Source organism: Aulostomus chinensis, chromosome 11 (genome assembly GCF_037954235.1).
Source record: "Aulostomus chinensis isolate RoL2024-O1b breed Wild chromosome 11, RoL_Achi_v1.0, whole genome shotgun sequence".
NCBI lineage: Eukaryota > Metazoa > Chordata > Actinopteri > Syngnathiformes > Aulostomidae > Aulostomus > Aulostomus chinensis.
Genome location: NC_141330.1, coordinates 28,354,947 through 28,376,550, shown reverse-complemented (window position 1 = coordinate 28,376,550; position 21,604 = coordinate 28,354,947). Strand labels below are relative to the sequence as shown.

Sequence of the window (21,604 nt, the reverse complement as noted above, 5' to 3'; positions counted from 1 at the left end):
GAATCTGATTTATGTCCTGAGTAAAAAGAGAATTTGAAATCTCTTTTGTTGGTGGTGGTGTTTTTATAAATGGACGTGCAAAAGCAAGGATGCAATTTCCTTTATGACATTATTAATAATTGGCTATGAGAAATATAATTTGCAGTAACACCAATAGAATCATCAGCTCCCCATTCAAATCTCCAAAAATCAAGAAATTTATTTTGCCTTTTCGAATGTATCTTCCATTTTAACAACATGACCTTTCACGCACTTCCATCCAATCAGATGAGTTTCTTCTGATTGAGGTCAAACGTAGTTCAACCTGCTTGTAATTGAAAATACTGCGTACAACCTTGACCTCCAACACTTCTAATTCAGCTGGCTAATTCAAACAAGCAGGTAAACAAATTAGCAGAGAATCAGCCATTTGAACGAGAGGATTTGCCTTTCTGAGTGTAGACTGCAGGGAGCGGCACGCTCCCACATGCTGCTCCACTGGTTGGAATGTGATTATGGATGGAAGGATTAGGAGCAAAGAGGGTGAGGGGCTCGTCTGAATGAGACAGCTCACGCTCTGACTGTGGGGATCCCTGACGCTGCTGCTGAAGATGATTCCTCCCTCCGAAAACTCAGCCTCCACCTGTTCTGTCGTTTTGGTACGTTCCAAAATATGCAGTTTCCTTCTTTCCTTTTTTGGAGGGAGAAACAGGGGCAAGCAGTCAAGCTGAGTGTTCGGAGCAGAGCTGAGGTCGCTTTGAAAGGTTGCTGCTCTCCACTGAACGAACCTTCCAAGCTCATTCATGCCCGACAACATTTCAGCGCGTGAGGCGTCCTGATGGCGCCTCCGTCCACTAACCAGCTCAAGCTGCCTCAACCAGTTCAAACCACATTTTGGCTCATTGGAGTGATTGGATCCCTGTGAGCTGCAGACATGAAGCAGCAGCTCAAACTGATCACAAATTCACTTTTCTCCAGAATCACCTCGTTTTCCCAGAAAGAAGTTACTCAGGGGTGAGAGGCATCACGGAGGAGGCTACATGATGAGCTGAGACATCACTCTCCTCATCACACTCTTCATCACACTCTTCATCACTCTCCTCATCACTCTCCTCATCACAATCCTCATTACACTCTTCATCACTCTCCTCATCACTCTCCTCATCACTCTCCTCATCACTCTCCTCATCACACTCTTCATCACTCTCCTCATCACACTCTTCATCACTCTCCTCATCACTCTCCTCATCACAATCCTCATTACACTCTTCATCACTCTCCTCATCACTCTCCTCATCACTCTCCTCATCACTCTCCTCATCACACTCTTCATCACTCTCCTCATCACACTCTTCATCACTCTCCTCATCACTCTCCTCATCACAATCCTCATTACACTCTTCATCACTCTCCTCATCACACTCTTCATCACTCTCCTCATCACTCTCCTCATCACAATCCTCATTACACTCTTCATCACTCTCCTCATCACTCTCCTCATCACTCTCCTCATCACACTCTTCATCACTCTCCTCATCACACTCATCATCACTCTCTTCATCACACTCATCAGTCTTCATCACTCTCTTCATCACACTCCGCATCACTCTTCATCACACTCCTCATCACTCTCTTCATCACACTCTTCATAACACCTCATCACTCCACACTCCTCAAAACACTCATCACATTCCCTGTCACACTCTTTATCTCACTCTTCATCTCAGTCCTCACCCCTCCTCATCACCCTCTTCATCTCAGTCCTCACCCCTCCTCATCACCCTCTTTATCTCACTCTTCATCTCAGTCCTCACCCCTCCTCATCACACTCTTTATCTCACTCATCATCTCAGTCCTCACCCCTCCTCATCACACTCTTTATCTCACTCATCATCTCAGTCCTCACCCCTCCTCATAACCCTCTTTATCTCACTCTTCATCTCAGTCCTCACCCCTCCTCATCACCCTCATTATCTCACTCTTCAACTCAGTCCTCACCCGTCCTCATCACCCTCTTTATCTCACTCTTCATCTCAGTCCTCACTCGTCCTCATCACCCTCTTTATCTCACTCTTCATCTCAGTCCTCACCCCTCCTCATCACCCTCTTTATCTCTCTCCTTATCTCAGTCCTCACCCCTCCTCATCACCCTCTTTATCTCACTCTTCATCTCAGTCCTCACCCCTCCTCATCACCCTCTTTATCTCACTCTTCATCTCAGTCCTCACCCCTCCTCATCACCCTCTTTATCTCACTCTTTATCTCAGTCCTCACCCCTCCTCATCACCCTCATTATCTCACTCTTTATCTCAGTCCTCACCCCTCCTCATCACCCTCATTATCTCACTCTTCATCTCAGTCCTCACCCCTCCTCATCACCCTCTTTACAGATAATGCAGCATGTCCCTCCGTGCTGACCCTTTGTGTCCAGCCCTGTCGTGCAGGTGTGTCTTCTTGTGCCGGCTCTTTGTACCCCTGAGGGACTTCACCAGGGTCCCTGCTGAACTCTTAATATGCTGTTGGATTCATGTTCCAATCCCGCTCATCTCTTCTGCCACCTATAGAAGAGCCTCAGGCCCCTTTGATGTGAGACCCTCTCTCCAGACTGATATTGTAATCCATGACCTGCCTCCATTCTCTCTGACAATTGATTGTATTTGAAATTTCACACGTGAGAGAGATGATGGTGCGCTGGTGGGCGCTTCATTGTTCAACCGAGCCATTCTGATGTCGTATTGTATTTTTGTCAACAATTGGCTCTGACTGTCTGTATCAGGTTTGTGTTCTCTTGCTCCTGAGAGCACAACACAGATCGAATAAATGATTCCACAGCAGTTTTACTCCCCGAGTAGAAGAACACTTTTAGGAAATTTAACAGCACAAGCAGGAGCTAAAACAGCCACCTAGTAGTTCTCCAGAGGCTCTCGCACGCAGCTGCTCAACGCTGATGCAGCCGGCCGCACGGCGCCGATTTTTTTGTTTATGTTTGGATACATACATATATGTATATATATATATATATATATATATAAATAAAAAAATATATACATATATATATACATATACACACACACACATATATACATATATGCATATATGTGTGTGTGTGTGTATATGTATATATATGTATATATATTTTTATTTATATAAATATATATACATATATATATAAATAAAAATATATATACATATATACACACACATATATACATATGTATACATATGTACATATACATGTATCTATAGGTGTATATATACGTATATATACATATGCATATATATATATACATACATATATATAGATATATCTCTCTTTTTCTATATATCTATATATCTATAGATATATATGATTCAGAACAGCTAAATCTTGATTGTGCAGCAGAACACTGATATTTCTGCACTCTAATGCAGCTCCATGAACACGTCTGGGGTCGAGTGCTGCCTGTGGAGGTTCTTATTCTGCCACCACCCAGCAGCAAGCAGCAGCCCTGTAATCCAGCAAGGCTGCGCTACTCTGGGATGACTGCTGTCCTGTTCTCTCTGTGGAGACGGCAACTTTCAAATGGCACATCTGACAAATTTAAACAAAATAAACAGGAGCGGAGATTGCTCATTACAGACCCCCCCCCCCCGCGCGCACACACACACAGACGCGTGCACGCGCACACACACACACACACACACACAGACGCACGCACGCGCACACACACACACACACGCACGCACGCGTGCGCACACACACACGCACACCAGACTGATCAGATCATCTAGGAAACTAACAGAGAATTACAATCCAACGTGCAATTTTAGCACCACAGTCCACATGAACTGTTGCTCTGAATATTTGCTGGAGCACAGACGCGCTCCTGAGCTCCAGAGAACATTAACAGTGACTGTCGACATAAACAACATGAGCACACACAGGCCAACGCTGTGACACACACACGGTATTTATGAGCAAAACAAAGGATTAAATACAGATACACACCGTGGAAAAGTCTTTATCACTGCCACCAAATGTGTTGACTAAATAAGACTCACATCAGCATAAATTATAGAGAAAGAGCACAATCCAACACTCACACACACCATGACATCACTATGACATCACTGCAACGCACACCATGACATCACTATAACACACACTATGACATCACTGCAACGCACACCATGACATCACTATAACACACCAGGGCTGTAGCGATACGCTAATGTCACGGTACGATTCGCTCCACTTCCATGCTTTTCTGGAAGGTTTTTAAGGACAAAGTGATTTGGTGACATCTTGTGAGTTCCGTTGACTTGGATTGAACGAACTGAACTGAAAGCATCAATTAAACAACACGAGGCTCCGACTGGCAGCTCGCAAACGCTGGACAAAGTGAATCAAAGATGTGCTGAGAAAATTAGTTTCATTTTTTGAAACTGAGTGCAAATTGTAGCTTTCAAGCTTTAGAAAAGTGAACATTGAGAGTTAAAGTGCAGCCAGTGGCCTTCTGAGGCAGCGTTTGAGCTGGATACTGAACACAGGAGGGAGCTGCTGGCCAGTGCAGCCACCAGCTTCACCAAAAACAAACCATGGCAGCCAATAATTCAACTGGCGGGTGGCAGCAGCATAGCGGGGCTCCATCGCGTTCACCAGGCGCCTCAAGCCGGTGTTTGCCACCACCCAGTAAGCTCTCAAATCCTGACTGATGAAGCAGCAATGGACTCCATCATTTTCTGCGACCTCGGTGAAGACGATGGGAACCTGTGGCAACAACCGCCGTCACTGTCCAGCTGGTTTGTTTGGGGTCGCGCCTCAGCTTCTTGGGCTCGGTCTCAGGTAGCACTTCCTTGTCCGGTGGTGACGTTTTAGGAGGTTCGCAGGTTGGTGGTGCTTCCAGAGGACTTCACGTTTGTGTGACTCAGCTCACAAACCGCCACACTTTTGTCTAAATCGTCGCTTTCCTCTTTGTCTTTGAACCCAAAATGCGTTTGAGCGTGCAGGCGCTGGATTTATACTCGCCGCCATTCTCCTGAGCGTCTCAGCCCTCACCTGATGAGAGAGGCGTCGGCGTCTGGGAACTAGAAATGCTCTACAGCGACACCAGCAGCTGGCAGACAGAACTGCTCTTCCTGCAGAGTGCGGGACACGGGGGATTGGAATGGGCTTAATGTGTCGATACTCAGCTGACAAATCAATACTCGGAGGAAACAAACTATCGATAAATATCACAGGATCGATAAAACTGCTCAGCCCTATAATACACACCCAGATACAACAGGCACTTCATAACAGGCTCCTGCACGTCAGGTTTCTGTGTCTCCAAAACCCTCCATCCATCCCTGCTGCCTCCCTCCTAGTAGAGCAGGTCTAGAACCTCCCTCCTGGTAGAGCAGGTCTAGAACCTCCCTCCTAATAGAGCAGGTCTAGAATCTCCCTCCTAATAGAGCAGGTCTAGAACCTCCCTCCTAGTAGAGCAGGTCTAGAACCTCCCTCCTAGTAGAGCAGGTCTAGAACCTCCCTCCTAGTAGAGCAGGTCGAGAACCTCCCTCCTGGTAGAGCAGGTCTAGAACCTCCCTCCTGGTAGAGCAGGTCTAGAACCTCCCTCCTAATAGAGCAGGTCTAGAACCTCCCTCCTAGTAGAGCAGGTCTAGAACCTCCCTCCTGGTAGAGCAGGTCTAGAACCTCCCTCCTAGTAGAGCAGGTCTAGAACCTCCCTCCTAGTAGAGCAGGTCTAGAACCTCCCTCCTAGTAGAGCAGGTCTAGAACCTCCCTCCTGTTAGAGCAGGTCTAGAACCTCCCTCCTAATAGAGCAGGTCTAGAACCTCCCTCCTAGTAGAGCAGGTCTAGAACCTCCCTCCTGGTAGAGCAGGTCTAGAACCTCCCTCCTAATAGAGCAGGTCTAGAACCTCCCTCCTAGTAGGGCAGGTGTAGAACCTCCCTCCTAATAGAGCAGGTCTAGAACCTCCCTCCTAATAGAGCAGGTCTAGAACCTCCCTCCTAGTAGAGCAGGTCTAGAACCTCCCTCCTAGTAGAGCAGGTCTAGAACCTCCCTCCTAGTAGAGCAGGTCTAGAACCTCCCTCCTAATAGAGCAGGTCTAGAACCTCCCTCCTAGTAGGGCAGGTGTAGAACCTCCCTCCTAGTAGGGCAGGTGTAGAACCTCCCTCCTAGTAGAGCAGGTCTAGAACCTCCCTCCTAGTAGAGCAGGTCTAGAACCTCCCTCCTGGTAGAGCAGGTCTAGAACCTCCCTCCTAGTAGAGCAGGTCTAGAACCTCCCTCCTGGTAGAGCAGGTCTAGAACCTCCCTCCTAATAGAGCAGGTCTAGAAACTCCCTCCTGGTAGAGCAGGTCTAGAACCTCCCTCCTAATAGAGCAGGTCTAGAACCTCCCTCCTAGTAGAGCAGGTCTAGAACCTCCCTCCTGGTAGAGCAGGTCTAGAACCTCCCTCCTAGTAGAGCAGGAGTAGAACCTCCCTCCTAGTAGGGCAGGTGTAGAACCTCCCTCCTAGTAGAGCAGGAGTAGAACCTCCCTCCTTCTTTGAACAAGCACATCTGAGACAGCAGAGACGAAAACCTTCCTCTACCAGTAGGAAGGTGGAGCAGATCCGGGATCAGTGGGGACGGACGTCTGCTTTGACCTGCTGGAGGGAGAGAGAGACGGGGGACAGGGACAGAGACAAAGATGGAGGAGAGACAGAGAAGAAAAACTCGCTTGTTTTAGCCAAGGGTGCTCCTGGAAAATGGACTCTAAGAGGATGTTGGACTGGATAACGGGATCAGACACGTGGAGCAGGAACCCTTGACATTTTTTTAAATAACATTTGCTCTCGTAGACATACTTGAGGACACTGTTTCCACCAATAACCCTGTATGAGTGGCTGACGCCATCTAGTGGCTGTAGCAATTATGACCACAAAAAGTAGGAAGTTGGATGATTTAAAGGAATGGAGTGAAAATCTGGAGGTGGTGGGAGCAGAGGATGTATGAGAGATGGGAACCTCCATCACAGGAGATCCATGTTTCCCTGATAGTTGTGTGAGTTGGACACTGTTTGGGGGACATGTGGACATGTGAGCCACCACTTGCAGAGCTGCCTGGTTGGAGTCATCAGAATCCAATCCAGGCAGGTGTTGGACTCGTATTAATATGATAAATAACAACAATCAACAAATCCAGGTCGACTGTGTTCTAGGAAGTGAGACACAGAACACACGGGGTAGTTGTGACATGTGCTGTTCCCAGTAAGAACCCTCAGTGGACGCCACAACAAAACCATTAAAGCCTGAACAAACGAGCGACTGCACTCCCATCGCCATGAGAATCAAAGATGCATCACACGCTCACACCAGCAGATAATTAGCTGCACAACAGACACGGAGAGAGCGAAAAATAGGGCGAGATCACCCAGCAGCGCCTCGACTACGTTTCACTGGTGTGAAGCACTTCGCCTTGGCTCAGAAGGTGAAGAGTCAGACTTCTGACGGAGGGGCAGACGGTCTCCAGTGAAGCCACCGCTCTGACCAAGACTACGAAGGCTTTATAAAGGCTTTACTTCCCAGCTGCTCCCCCATCAGGATCCGGACATGGGGGAGCAGCTGGTTAGTGATCATGATAAGAACATGTTCGAACTGCCATCCATCTATGCAGAAGAGGAAAAGACGCAGGAGGACATTTTCTCTGCCCCTCCTCCAGCTCATGAGCCCCTGAGGCCTCCTTGTCTCGGACCGTGGAGACTCCTCCCAGCTCCACCAACCACAGGGGCTCTGTCACATGATTCTATTCAGTTCTGCTACGTGCAGTTACAATCCTGACTTTTGGAACCAGATCTAGTCCCCAGTACGGAGCTGGTACGTGAGACACATGACATCGGTCTGCTAAGGAACGAAGCAGCGGCCCCTGCTGAGGAGACGGCGGCCCACCTGGATCAGGGCCCACTGCTCAGCCCCCCACAGTGACCACCACGCTTGTGATGGGACTCAAAGGGAGGCGGCAGGCGGCATGTTTTAGCTGATGGTGGTGACATGTGGTGGAAGTTGGCGTGGTGGTGACGCTCCGTCTGAGCGACGCGGCCACAACATGACATCCATGCAGCCACGACAACCTGGGGACAGGACGGTTGGGCCCCTAAGACTCATTACCCCTCACCAGTTTCAGCTCACGGTAGTTGTGTGTCGTCTCATGTCACACACTCACAACCGCATTAATCACTGAGTGGGGGGGCCGGAGCCACTCGCGCACGCCTGGACAATGATGTCAGCCTCTCTGTTCAGTTATTGACAGGCGAGATGCTCAGAGGGAAGGCGGAGTTTTTCTAGCAGCATCGACCGGCAACATTTAGCTCGTCTTCCCCATTAGACGTTGACCTTCATGAAAAATGCCGACCGCCAACGCAGCTCACGCCACTCGGCGTTCTGCAGCATCAGATACACACAAATGGATGCGTTAGAGGTGCAAGAAGAAATCCGACATGTCTGGTGGATTTCTGGTGTTGGAACCTGGACCTCTTCTTTCAGCTGAGGCTTTTAATTGGTGCTCCTTTCTCTAAAGGTTGTTTTCGACAAGCTCTAGCAGGTCCTCGCTCCTCTGTTTTCATGTAACGTGACGCTCCTTTGACACAAATAAATTTCACGTCCAACTCTGAGAGACTGCAGCAGATCTCAGAGTCTAGCAGCAGTCTGGACTCAATCACAGAGTCAGCAGCTCACGTGCGGTTCAGTTTCTGCTGGTCTACTTCAGCCGTACCTTCCAAGGGCCTCAAGACTTCGTTGTTCGCTCTCTGTTATCGGTGGCGTCGCTACGGCGCCTCTGTCCTCAAAGCTCACGTACACAGTGGTGCAGTAAGCAAGCCAAGTCCCATTCAATCACTCCATCGCAGCTCTGGAGCTCGTATTCGATGTCCTTATCTGCTGCACAGCTGTTAAAAATATCACCTCTGCTCCAAAGGTCTTCAGAGACTCTCCTTGAGAATCTGTAAAAAGACGGTTTTAAAGCGAGCTGGTCAGGTTAAAAACTCCCACGGCAACCCTGAGCCGTTTGCTCTTGCACTGCTATTCTTGGCTAAACCAAATAATCGGTAAAACACAAACAGAAGCTTGATGCTGAGATTATTCTGAGCTGAGACATCTCCTCAGTCACTTCTCTGGGTCAGAACTGCTCCACAGTGATAGCTGCACTCAGAGCACCACAGCTCAGGCTGCAGCACCCAGGTTCAGGTTCCTGCAGCTTCCTCGTGAGACCAGAAGCCTCAGACATGAACAGACCACCACGGGTCCACTGATCCTGCCGCGCGTTTGGTTGCATGTGAGAAACAAAGCCCAGTGTTGTGATGTCATCAGAGATCTCATGATGCCGTCAGTCAGCACCTCCCTGCAGCCCCTGACATGCGTCTAACGGCCGCAACTGGAACTGCATCACCGATCCGTCCCATTCCACCTCCACCTGGAACCTTTGAAAATGCTAAGAGCTCGCAGCCTCTTAAAGGGAGCCGTCAACGGGTGAGTGGCTGGTGGAGGAGGAGAGGAGGAGAGGAGGAGAGGAGGAATGAAAAGCAGTAATCAGAGCTCCACTGTCCAACAGGTTGTAACAGTGGAGCTCCAGCGACTGGGAGATGAGGAGCAGGAGACGTCCCTGGATCGCAGTCCCTGGGCCACAGTCCCTGGACCGCAGTCCCTGGGCCACAGTCCCTGGACCGCAGTCCCTGGGCCACAGTCCCTGGACCGCAGTCCCTGGGCCACAGTCCCTGGGCCACAGTCCCTGGACCGCAATCCCTGGGCCACCATTCTGTAGCACTGGCTGCTGTTATATAACTTCTATTCTATGGAGCTCCATCAGTTCACCTTTCAAGGAACGTAAAAAGCTGCGTTGTTTTAAAAATAAACGAATAAATAATTTAGTGTCATGTTTTCAATAATACTAAATTATTTATTCATATTTTTATTTTCAATAATTGAGAAAATAACTTATCAACAAAAGGTGTCAATATTAATTTGCATTTGAGTGTAAATTTCTTGACTTCAGAAGAGAAATCAGACGCAGCGGCCTCCGCCCGGAGCCTCACCGGACGGCTGAAGTCCCCGGACGGCGCGGGGCATCTCTGACACTCCTGACCGACACGTTTCACCTGCGGTGAGGGAGCAGAGCGCGCTGGCGGAGGCGGCGGTGTCCGCGGCGGGGAAGCGCGGCTCACACCTGCACTTGACCACGCGTGGCCGTGCGGGGAGAGACGTGAAATAAAAGCTGCACCGCAAACTCGCAGCGTCTCCGCCTGCACGTCACGCTCTCCTCACGATCCCTCGCGCCACGAAACACCGCCAACTCCAGCCGCCTCGTGCGGACGATGGGGGGGGGGGGGTGTCAGCAATCAGGGTGAAAAGCAACATTCAAACTTTTCGGGCCAAGAAAGAGAAAAACGAGTCGCTCACCGAATCTCAGGACGTGCGGCATCCCGTGAGCCGCCCCTACGCAGTGGAGCAGCAGCAGCAGTCTTGCGGGGCACCGGAGCCTCGCCGGGACCTCCGGCAGCGAAGCGTCCCTCATGGTCCTCCTGGTCCTCTTGGCGCCGGCGGGGGCGCAGCACCGTTACTCCCCGAATCCGCGTATCTCCCAGACGTGCTTGTGTCTGTCGCTCCGGGAACGAGGCTGCGAGATCACGGCGATCAGCACCAGCGGGCTGGCGACGGTTTCCCCGCATCCATCTGGATAAAAGCTCCGCGCGTCCAGCTCACTGCGCCAAGACCGAACAGCCCCCCGACTCAGAGGAGGAGGAGGGTGGAGGTGGCGGGGCTCCCATGCCAGGCGGGACGCAGTCTGAGGAGGTCCATCTGCTGAGACACACAGGCAGAGGTTGGAGGAGTGAGGGGGTGAGGGGGGGGGGCAGCTTAGGGCTGTGGAGGTCCGGCGTGACCGAGGGAGAGTGTGAGCGGAGCGGCGGTGTGAGCCGCCTCAGCTCGAGCTCCTCCCGCCGCGCCGCCGCGCAGCAGCTGACGTCGCTCGAGCAGCGGGGGCTGCTGACACCTCGCCCCCCGATCCAGGTCCCCGATCCAGGTCTCTCTGGCCCTCCCGCCGAGTGGTTACACCGCCCCCGCCCCCCCTCAGTACCGCTCTCGGGTTCCGTTCCCGCGTCTCAGTCCGCTCGGCAGCTGCTGCAGCGGCGCCCGTCGGTGACTGAGACACGCCGGTGTGTGACGCGGGTCTCCCAGGCTCGGTCCAGCGAGCGGATCTGGATCGGATTTTTGTGTATTGTTACGGAACCTGTAGATCAGCGCGAGTCCCGGAGGAACCTTCACCCGGGTCTCAAATATGCTGGGGGGGGGGGGGGGCGCACGAGCCTCCCTGTCACACGTTCATGTGTTGCTCTTCTGAACCTCAAGTTGGTTAAAGAGAGCAAAGCGGCGACAGCAGCACCGGGTCACACAGGCCTGGTTCCAGGCGGGTTCTCCAGAACCCCAGCCTCCAATCATAGGAACTTGTTGTGTCACCCGGGCCGGCAGCTGTCCGCTGTCAACGTCGCATTCGGTTCAGATTCGCTCCGGTCCAAGAGGCTCCGGCACCGAGGACCCGCGATCCCCTGGCTGCGCAGCCTCGGTGCGTGTCTGGACCGAGCCAGCAGGCCGGTACGGGTCACGGGATCCTGTCCTCTCTGCTCAACAACCGCTGAGCCGCACCGCCCGGACGGAGGAACTCGTAAGTTGCAGAAGGAAATTCTCACAGGTTTCCGGTGACCTCAGGTTTCACTTCACGAATTAACTCGCGTATCGCAGCCCCCAGTTTGAACCTGGCAGGACCAGAACCCGGACCGCCGGCCGGTGCAATTAAGATTCACCTGCTCGACTCGCTCGCACTGACCGGGAGCCGCCGGTGCTGCGCGTGAGCGGTCGAAGTTCCGCGTCAGCCGGTGAGAAAGTTGATCAAAGCTCCTGGACCGTAACCAGGCTGCGGCGCGAGGCTCGAACCGTTGGTTCCGTCCGTTAGGCGCGGCACGTGGACAGGTCGGCGGACCGGGACTTCACGAGAGTCCGATCCCGCGCTCGAGGCGACACGCATCTCCGGTGGAGCGCGAGCTGCGCTGGTGTCCTCCAGCTGCAGCCGGTCGTCGGGACGTTAACGGCTCCTCGCCTCCGTCAACCCAACCCGGGAACTCCCGCCAGAGCGGCGAGGAGCGTGACAGCGTCCCGCTGGACGATCCGAAACCCACCGGGCGGCGCGGTTGGCCGGTGAGTCCCGGTGAGTCCCGGTGTGTCCCGATGAGTCCCGGTGTGTTCCGGTGAGTCCCGGTCTTACCTGAGAGGAGGACGGCGAGTGTCCGGAGCGGCAGGGAGAAGTTGGTGTGTTGCTGCGGAGCCGCGACTCGCTTCCACGCACTCGCGTCTGGCGGCGCTGCGCCGCTCCGGCCGAGGGGGGACACGCCTCCTCGCGGACGCCGGGACTCACTGCTTAAAGCAACAGGGGGACGCACCGGACCGGGGCCGAACCTGCCTGGGTGTCCGCTCCCCCGGCGGAGTGGAGGGGCCGTCGGACTGTTGTCACGTCCGGGAGCTCGCGGAGCCGGTGGCCCGTCACGGTGCCAACTGTTCGGCACCGAGCAGGTGGACCGGCAGGCGGCCGACGGGGAGCCCCGGACTCCTTCCTGGGAAGCACCACGTGCTCCCGGAGGTGGTGACCTTTGCCACGTCATCGAGGCGCAGATAAACCAGATATAAATATGAATTAATAATTAAGCAGCCCGAGAGAACATGGGTGTGACGTCATCAGAGAGCTCTGTGTACTAACCCGAACCCCTACAGAACCAGAACCGTGGAGATCACGGTCTGATACTGATGCTTGATCCCAGCCCGTTTGTGTGTGAGTGTGCGTAGTAGTGTGTGTATGTGTTTTATCATCACATCAGAACCTTGCCCCCCCCCCCCCCCCCCTCCGAAACGTTGTTGGGTAGAATTGAAAAAAGGAATTCATTCTTTCATTCCTTCATTTTTTTTTGCTTTTAAATAAAGGGAAGCTTCGTCTCACGGTACCAAGCACAGCAGCTCGAGGTTCCTGGAACCCAGAGGAGCAGAACCCGCTCTTGTGATCTCAGTTGTGGTTCTGGGACATGCGTGTGCATGTTATCAGGGTCTGGACTCGTGGTTATGCGGGGGCTCGTTGTGCCTCAGCCACCCGCTGGTGTCTGGCTGAGGTTCCCAGCTCTGTCTTGATCCTGCAGACTGAGGGGCGGTTCAGATTCCTTTATTTGAGTTTCTAATTCAGGAAATATGAAAACAATGTCATTTTTGTTCACAAGTCACATTTGAACCAGAAAGCAGTGAACAGGTGTGTGTGACTGAGCAGGTGCTGCAGGTTCTGCTGATGAGAGAAAGAAAAAACACTGGAAAATGGTTGAAGCGTCAGTGGTCACATGCTGGACCCAGCAATGAGCCTCAGGCCCGGTTCACCAAAAGAGGAAACTCCGGCACGCAGAGACCCGGCTGGGGGAGCTGACCCGGTGACCTACGACACAGTTCACAAACGGAAATGGCCTTGCACGGTGGAGCCTCCTCTTCTCCGGCTCAAAGCTGAACTAACTGAATCGGTTCTGATTGAGGGCGTGTCAGCCAGCGGGGGGGCTCTCAGGGGGGCCAGCGGAGGCCAGCAGGGGGTTTCTCTTCCTCCCTGGTCCCAACACCGGGCTGGTCAGCGCTAAGACCACCAGGCAGCAGCAGCACTGAGCTGTCCGGTTCAGCGGTGAAGGAGAACACCCCCGCGGGGATGAGTCTGCAGGAGAGGCCACCAGGAGCCCGGATGAAAGGGCGCTTTGATCGCCCCCCCCCCCCCCCCCCCATGCTGCATGAACACATGAATTGAGGGGGCTACAAATAAAGAGTCAATGCCAGCTCTGTTACCCTCGGGGATCTGAGGGCTGAGGCCCCAGGAGCCGCGCCTCATGTGGGATCAGTGATGATGATGAAGTTCAGCCAGAAACTTGACCAGTCAGCCCAGATGGATGAACACTTCTTACTGGTCCAACTGGTCCTGTTTACCCGCCATGAACAGTTTAATTAGTATGAACTGCTATGCAAAAGGCAAAATTCACTCAATGATATAAATTATTAGGAGGATATTTGATATAATTAGAAACACACACACGTATATATGTGTGTGTATATATACACATATACACACACACATATATGTGTATATATACACACACACATATATGTGTGTGTGTATATATACATATACATACATATACATATATACACACACACATATACATACATATATATGTGTGTGTATATATACACACACACACACATATACATTCATATATGTGTGTGTGTATATGTATGTATATGTATATATACACACACACATATACATACATATATGTGTGTGTGTATATATACACATATACATACACACATATATGTATATATATGTGTGTATGTGTGTGTATATATACACACACATATATGTGTGTGTGTATATATACACATATACATACACACATATATGTATATATATGTGTGTATGTATATGTGTGTATATGTATATATACACACACACATATATACATATATGTGTGTGTGTGTGTGTATGAATCTCAACAGATTGTGGTGATAAAGGGCTTTTACGAAGGTACAGTTCTGTGTCAGGGGGATGAAGTACTCGTTGCTGAGGATGAAGCTCTGGTTCCTGGTTTCATGGTTGTGACCTCAAACTGGTCTCAGGAAAGAGGAGTAACTTTAGTAACTTTTTTCAAGAACTAATCACAACGTGGATTCAACCAAAGAGGAAGATACAATAGTAAACGCTCTCCATGGCAACGCGCACAACGGGCAGCGTGTCTCCAGGGGCTCCAACCAATGACAGAAGGGTTCCAAGTCTTTTAGCGGAGATGCGGAGGACTGAAGTCTGTCCGAAGGCTGAATCAGTATCAGTGTTTCATCAACTACCTGACTAGAGCGCAGCCGCGCGTGACTCCAGACTCAAACCCTTCTGCTCCTCCTTCCAGCAGTCACAGGAGGCCTGCTACCTCCACCCTCCACACCTCCCACTGCAAACTTCCTTGCTGTTTTTTCCTTTTCATCTTGTCATTCGTTTGTGTTTTTAGGAATTCAACATCGGGTTTGTTTGTTTTATGTCATTTGTGTTTCCAGCGGAGCCTCGCAGCAGCCGCCCTGTCTCCTGGGTCTGTTCGCCACTTCTATTTTGTAGATCTGTATTTGTTCTTTGGATGTCCTTGAAAAGCGCTAAATCAACTAAACCGGGACCACATGAGTTTAGCTCGGTGTCTTCACCCATGGGGGACTGTAACAAAAGGACAGTAAAACAGAGCTGCAGCTTCTGAAGACCTTGAGCTCCACAAACATCACATCCCAGTAAACAGCGCTAAATGAGAACAAGCCGACTTTATGAACCTGAGCGGAGATGGAGTGAACACTGAAGGGCTGCGCTCCAGTGGAGGAAGAGTTTCCTTGACTCACAACAATGTTTACTGTGTCAGACTCTCAAATCTACAAGTACACAAAGTCAAAGTACCATTTGCTTATAAGTCAGACGTCAAAAGTAGCATGAGGATGATGATGAACCTGATTTATCTTCGATTACAGGATAAAAGCCACACTGATGATACGATGACCTGCAGAGTCTGTAAACGGACATTTTTGGACACTTTAGCTGTTAGCAGTTAGCTGTTAGCCATTGGTCTCCACATGTAGTGGTCAGTGGCCACACCTGGAGTGAACAGACTCTGTTGTATCACAGTGCTGCTGCTTTGTAGTTGCTATGAAATATCAAGATATTCTGTAACCCCAAAACAGGAAAATCAGCCCCAGAAATGCAGGATTTCCTTTTCAAGAACAAAAACAAACATGGTTGGAGTTGAACATCGGCCATGGAGCTCCCCCCCGGGAGGGAAGTGAGTGATTCATGTGTCTGGTGTCAAAGATACACTTTCAGGTTGTGGTTTGTTGGTTTGTTTGTTCTGTCGAAACTCCCTGAATGAAATGCAGATTCTCATCATCCTAATTTCCACAATGTCCCTCCTCCTTTAGAACAGTGAGCAAACACTCAGAATCTCACAAGATGGAAGCAGAAGTGCTCCACCTCTTGGTGCGGTCATGTAGGACGCCACCACCTCCGTGTGATAACAGCCACAGTGAGAAAACCGTTTCCATTTCAGCTGGATACTCTGATGATTGGACTCCCGTCTTGATTACCATCCAGCTACTCCTCCCTCCAGTCAGACTACAGCTCTAAAACATGTCTGAACAAGCAGCGTTGGAGCTGAGCGGATCAGGACGTAGCAGGGAGTTCTCTCAGCTCTGAGACGACGATGATGTCATCAGAAATTAAAAAGTCCTTTTCACAGAGCAACAACTTGAACTGATCACAAAGCCGTCTCAAAGGTAAAGAAGCACTGTGGACAATAATCATCATCATCATCATCATAATTGTTGTTATGACGCCCTCAAGCAGGTCAGTAACATCCATAAAAACGGTGGCAACAAAGCACCAAAGATCCAAACTTTCAGATGTGTTTGCAGTCACAAGCTAAATCTTGATGTGCAGCGCTGATCCTGTGCGGGGCTGGGGGGAGGAGCTAATCCCAGGGGTCACTGAGAGGTCGGTACACCCTGGACAGGTCACCTGTCAATCACAGGACTGGTGGGGGGGGTGCAGGAGTGGACGCAGACACTGATATCTCAGTCCTCTTCTCTCTTCTACTGGCATTCTCTTGTTCCTGCCGTCGAGGATGTGAAATCACGCTGGTGCTCGCTGTGCTCCACCTTGAGCTTTGCAGCAGGGGGACGCCATGTTTGGATGAGCGATGGAGGCGGAGGGGAGCGAGGGGCGGAGCCCACTGAGACACTCACCCTCTACAGGATCACGTGTCTGACTCTACATGGAACCATCAGATTACACAACTCACGCACGACGGAGCACAGAAACTCACACGGAAAATGTTCAGGTTGTGTACTTCTACTTCTTAATCTGGCACAGAGGAATAAAGATGGAGGACAGGATTCTCATCAGAGTTATGGAACTACTCATCCCATGAGGCTTTGCAAATACATTTACACTCCATTTTACCATCAACTGACCATTATTGTTGTTGGTAGCTGCCTCTCAATGATGTAAGCATTTCCATGGTTACTGCACCTTCCACCAATCCAAGACTGTAGCCCTGTGGGTAGTGTAGTACTTCTCATTACAACAAGAGTGATGTCATCGCAACTTCTCCACCATCGTGGGGCAAACCCACAGACGGCGGCAGGTCAAGTCCCTTCACCTCCAGTCCCTGGACCTCGTTGCTGTGACAGCTGCTGCTACAGCGGTGATGTAACGCCATATTCTGGTGAATTTGTAAATGAAATCCATCTGAACTACTCGCCACAACCGCCAGCACGACGTTGGAAGAATCCCGCATCATCAAAAGGTCTCTTTGACTCATGTAATTCCTTATTCGTCTTTTCTGCACTGTAGCCATCCTGCCTCGGGTTGCTGTCGAGGGTGTGGAGCGCCGCTGCGGCTCTGTTAGCCAGTCGAGGGTTCTCATGGTTTCACGGCGTGTCCCTGCAGCAGTCAGCGGCGCTCTCTTCAGATGACACCCTGACATGTAAAAGCTGTCAAGTGTCAAACCTAAAAGGGGTCATTTTTAATATATTCTGGTGCACATGGAGTTGGTCCATCACGCTGTCAGAGCACTCTTGTAATTGCTCTGAAAACCTCGTCGCGCTGTAGATGTGGAACGGTTCTCTCCCAGCCCTCCCATTAGTGGACGAAGCTAAATGCAGTTTGGGCTGGGGGGCTGGGGGGCTGAGGGTCTGAGGGGCCGGGGGGCTGAGGGCTGGGGGGCCGAGGGGCTGAGGGGCCGGGGGGCTGAGGGGCTGGGGGGCTGGGGGCTGGGGGGCTGAGGGGCTGAGGGGCCGGGGGGCTGAGGGCTGGGGGGCCGAGGGGCTGGGGGGCTGAGGGGCCGGGGGGCTGGGGGGCAGACGCCGCGTGGAGAACATCAGGAACACAGGTTCAATCATGATCTTTCAAACTATCCATCTCAGTTAACTTCAAAGACCTGTCCTCCACCACGCTGTCCGCGGCAGAACCAGGGCTGAGCGGCAGAACCAGGGCTGAGCGGCAGAACCAGGGCTGAGCGGCAGAACCAGGGCTGAGCGGCAGAACCAGCTGTGAGCCGTGGGATTCAGAATGACAGGTCGGAGTCCTGGTATGTTGTCACTCAGTGTCCTTGCAGATAGCGCCAGGCCTCTGTTGTCCACACTGCTGATGACGATCAGGTTCTCTTCAGCTAAAGTTCTAACAACTTCCTGTTCTCTTCTCTGATTCTGTGATTTACTCCCTGTGGAGAGTGAATCTGCTGTATCCTGTACAGCTGAAGGGAGAGAACTGGCGATGAGGTGAACCCTTGAGCTCCCAGCTCTTCCTCTGCTGCTTCATGGTGTGTACAGGGTGGAGCACAGTCAGCTATTTATGTACTGTGTGGATCTTCAGCGCTCCCTCCACATGGGCGCCGCTCCCTCCACAGGAGACCCTCCACGTACCATCGGGCTGATTCTGCATGAGAGGAACCGTCTGCTCACATCTCTGCTCTCACTCTCTGGTCATTTTTGCAATAAATCTGTTAAATTTCGCCGGCAGAGGTAGAAATTCGGACTTCACTCAACCTGCCGGCTGTGCTGGGGAGGAGCATCCGCACCCGCGTGCTGCACCCCTCCCAGAGTGATTTGTGATGTTCCATCACGGAAAATGAATCACAAGTCTGTTTGTTTCACCCAGACACTTTGAGAGATAAAGTGGGTTGCCATGGCAACCTGAGCACAGAATGCCTACCAGTGACCAACAATTGAATCTGGTCAAGTTGCCTCCGTTTTTCCCCTCTGCTGCCCCTCCCCCCACCGCAGTCCTGCCACTGCAGCTGGTGAGAGCGCAAGTGTGATGTCTCTGACCGAGCTCATACATGGACATGCGTGTGTGTGTGTGTGTGTGTGTGTGTGTGTGTGTTAACTAGATTATAACCAAGCTCACTGGTTCTCAGAGACTAAAGCAACAACAGGAGGAGGAACATGGTGCCAGAACCAAGCGTTCCCGGTTCGCTGCCACTGGCTCTGAGGTCCCGTCGTTCCGGTGGAAGCTCACTGCTAACTTGGCTCTGTTGGTGGTGGAGTTGAAGGAGCTGGCAGGCTCTCAGCTCAGTGGATCCTCCAAAGCTCTTCAAGCCGTTGCCACTGAGCGTGGTTGCCGCGGTGAGGGGTTCCAGGTTCCAGTCCCAGCTGGTCTTTCCGTGTGGAGCTGCTTGCTGTTGTCCTGCACCGTCAGAGACGTGCATGTTGGGCTCATGCTCCTGTCGGTGCTCCTGAATGGGACTCTGGACCCTGTTGCCTCATGGCATCACTGTATAACCTGCATGTGGCAAGGAAGACCTCCTCTAGCTTCCCTCATTGGTGAGGCACATCACATTGATCCAGGACTAAAAGATGACAGCTCCTCCTCAGCTGTCTGACTCACATGCTGCTACAGGAGACACCCGATTCATCAATCTTACAATGTTAATATTCAGTTCAAGCAAACTGGCCCACAACATTCCTGCCTCCTTCTGTGCTCACACCAGGCAGGAACACGACGCCGGCGATTACAGGGAGGACGTGAACACCCACACCAAGGAAGGACGGCTTCCTCTGCATGACAGCCAGTCAGCCCTCAGCCACAATAATCACCTAAAATTGCAGGTTGTTGGAATGTACAATTTTGTTGTTGGTTGCTTACAACAGATGTTTTCAGGGGGGTGGAATTAGTTCATGTCTCACACACACACACACACACACACACACACACACACACACACACACACACACACACACACACACTCTCATTACAGGCAAATCAACAAGGTGAGACAGATACACGATGCTTTGGGTTGGATTTTAGATGATGAATCAGTGCACACACACACGCATACAGATACACACACATACACACTCAAATACACACACATACACACTCAAATACACACACATACACACTCAAATACACACACATACACACATAAACATACATACACATACACACTCAAATACACACACATAAACATACACAGACAGATACAGATACACACACATACACACTCAAATACACACACATACACACTCAAATACACACACATACACATAAACATACACACACATACACACTCAAATACACACACATAAACACTCAAATACACACACATACACACTCAAATACACACACATACACACTCAAATACACACACATACACACTCAAATACACACACATAAACATACACAGACAGATACAGATACACACACATACACACTCAAATACACACACATACACACATAAACATACACACACATACACACTCAAATACACACACATAAACACTCAAATACACACACATACACATAAACATACACACACATACACACTCAAATACACACACATAAACATACACAGACAGATACAGATACACACACATACACACTCAAATACACACACTCAAATACACACACATACACACTCAAATACACACACATACACACTCAAATACACACACATACACACATAAACATACACACACATACACACTCAAATACACACACATAAACACTCAAATACACACACATACACACTCAAATACACACACATACACACTCAAATACACACACATACACACATAAACATACATACACATACACACTCAAATACACACACATAAACATACACAGACAGATACAGATACACACACATACACACTCAAATACACACACATACACACATAAACATACACACACATACACACTCAAATACACACACATACACACATAAACATACACACACATACACACTCAAATACACACACATAAACACTCAAATACACACACATAAACATAAACATACACACACATACACACTCAAATACACACACATAAACATACACAGACAGATACAGATACACACACATACACACTCAAATACACACACTCAAATACACACACATAAACATACACAGACAGATACAGATACACACACATACACACTCAAATACACACACTCAAATACACACACATACACACTCAAATACACACACATACACACATAAACATACACACACAGATACAGATACACACACATACACACTCAAATACACACATACACACTCAAATACACACACATACACACATAACATACACACAGATACACACTCAAATACACACACATACATAAACATGTACAAACACACAAATACACAAACATGCAACCACCCTCACACACAACAGGTGTCAAAGTCAAAGTCTGAATTCATTCTGGCACACCCACCCAACCTCCACCCACCCCCCTCTCATCCTCCACCCACCCAACCTCCTCTCCTTTTCCACCCCTCCTCCTCTCATCCTCCACCCACCCATCGTCCACCCCTCCTCCTCTCATCCTCCACCCACCCCTCCTCCTCTCAGCCTCCACCCACCCCTCCTCCTCTCAGCCTCCACCCACCCATCCTCCTCTCATCCTCCACCCACCCATCGTCCACCCCTCCTCCTCTCATCCTCCACCCACCCCTCCTCCTCTCATCCTCCACCCACCCCTCCTCCTCTCATCCTCCACCCACCCCTCCTCCTCTCATCCTCCACCCCT

General features: G+C 50.5%; 1 protein-coding gene across 5 annotated transcripts in view; it reads right to left on the bottom strand.

Moving 5' to 3' along the window:
- The window catches only part of grik2 (glutamate receptor, ionotropic, kainate 2), a 269,381-nt gene extending 256,816 nt beyond the window's left edge, over positions 1 to 12,565 (bottom strand). The window contains exons 1-2 of one of the 5 annotated variants that reach the window (XM_086219323.1): positions 12,244 to 12,565; positions 10,386 to 10,784 (exon numbers count right to left, since the gene is read on the bottom strand). In XM_086219323.1, coding sequence (XP_086075449.1) covers positions 10,386 to 10,500 — 115 coding nt within the window. In that variant the 5' untranslated portion in view covers positions 10,501 to 10,784; positions 12,244 to 12,565. Of the gene's footprint in view, positions 1 to 10,385; positions 10,788 to 12,243 lie in introns of all 5 variants that reach the window. The other 4 variants (XM_086219322.1, XM_086219320.1, XM_086219325.1 and 1 more) reach the window with 4 other exon arrangements.
- Positions 12,566 to 21,604: the final 9,039 nt, after the last annotated feature.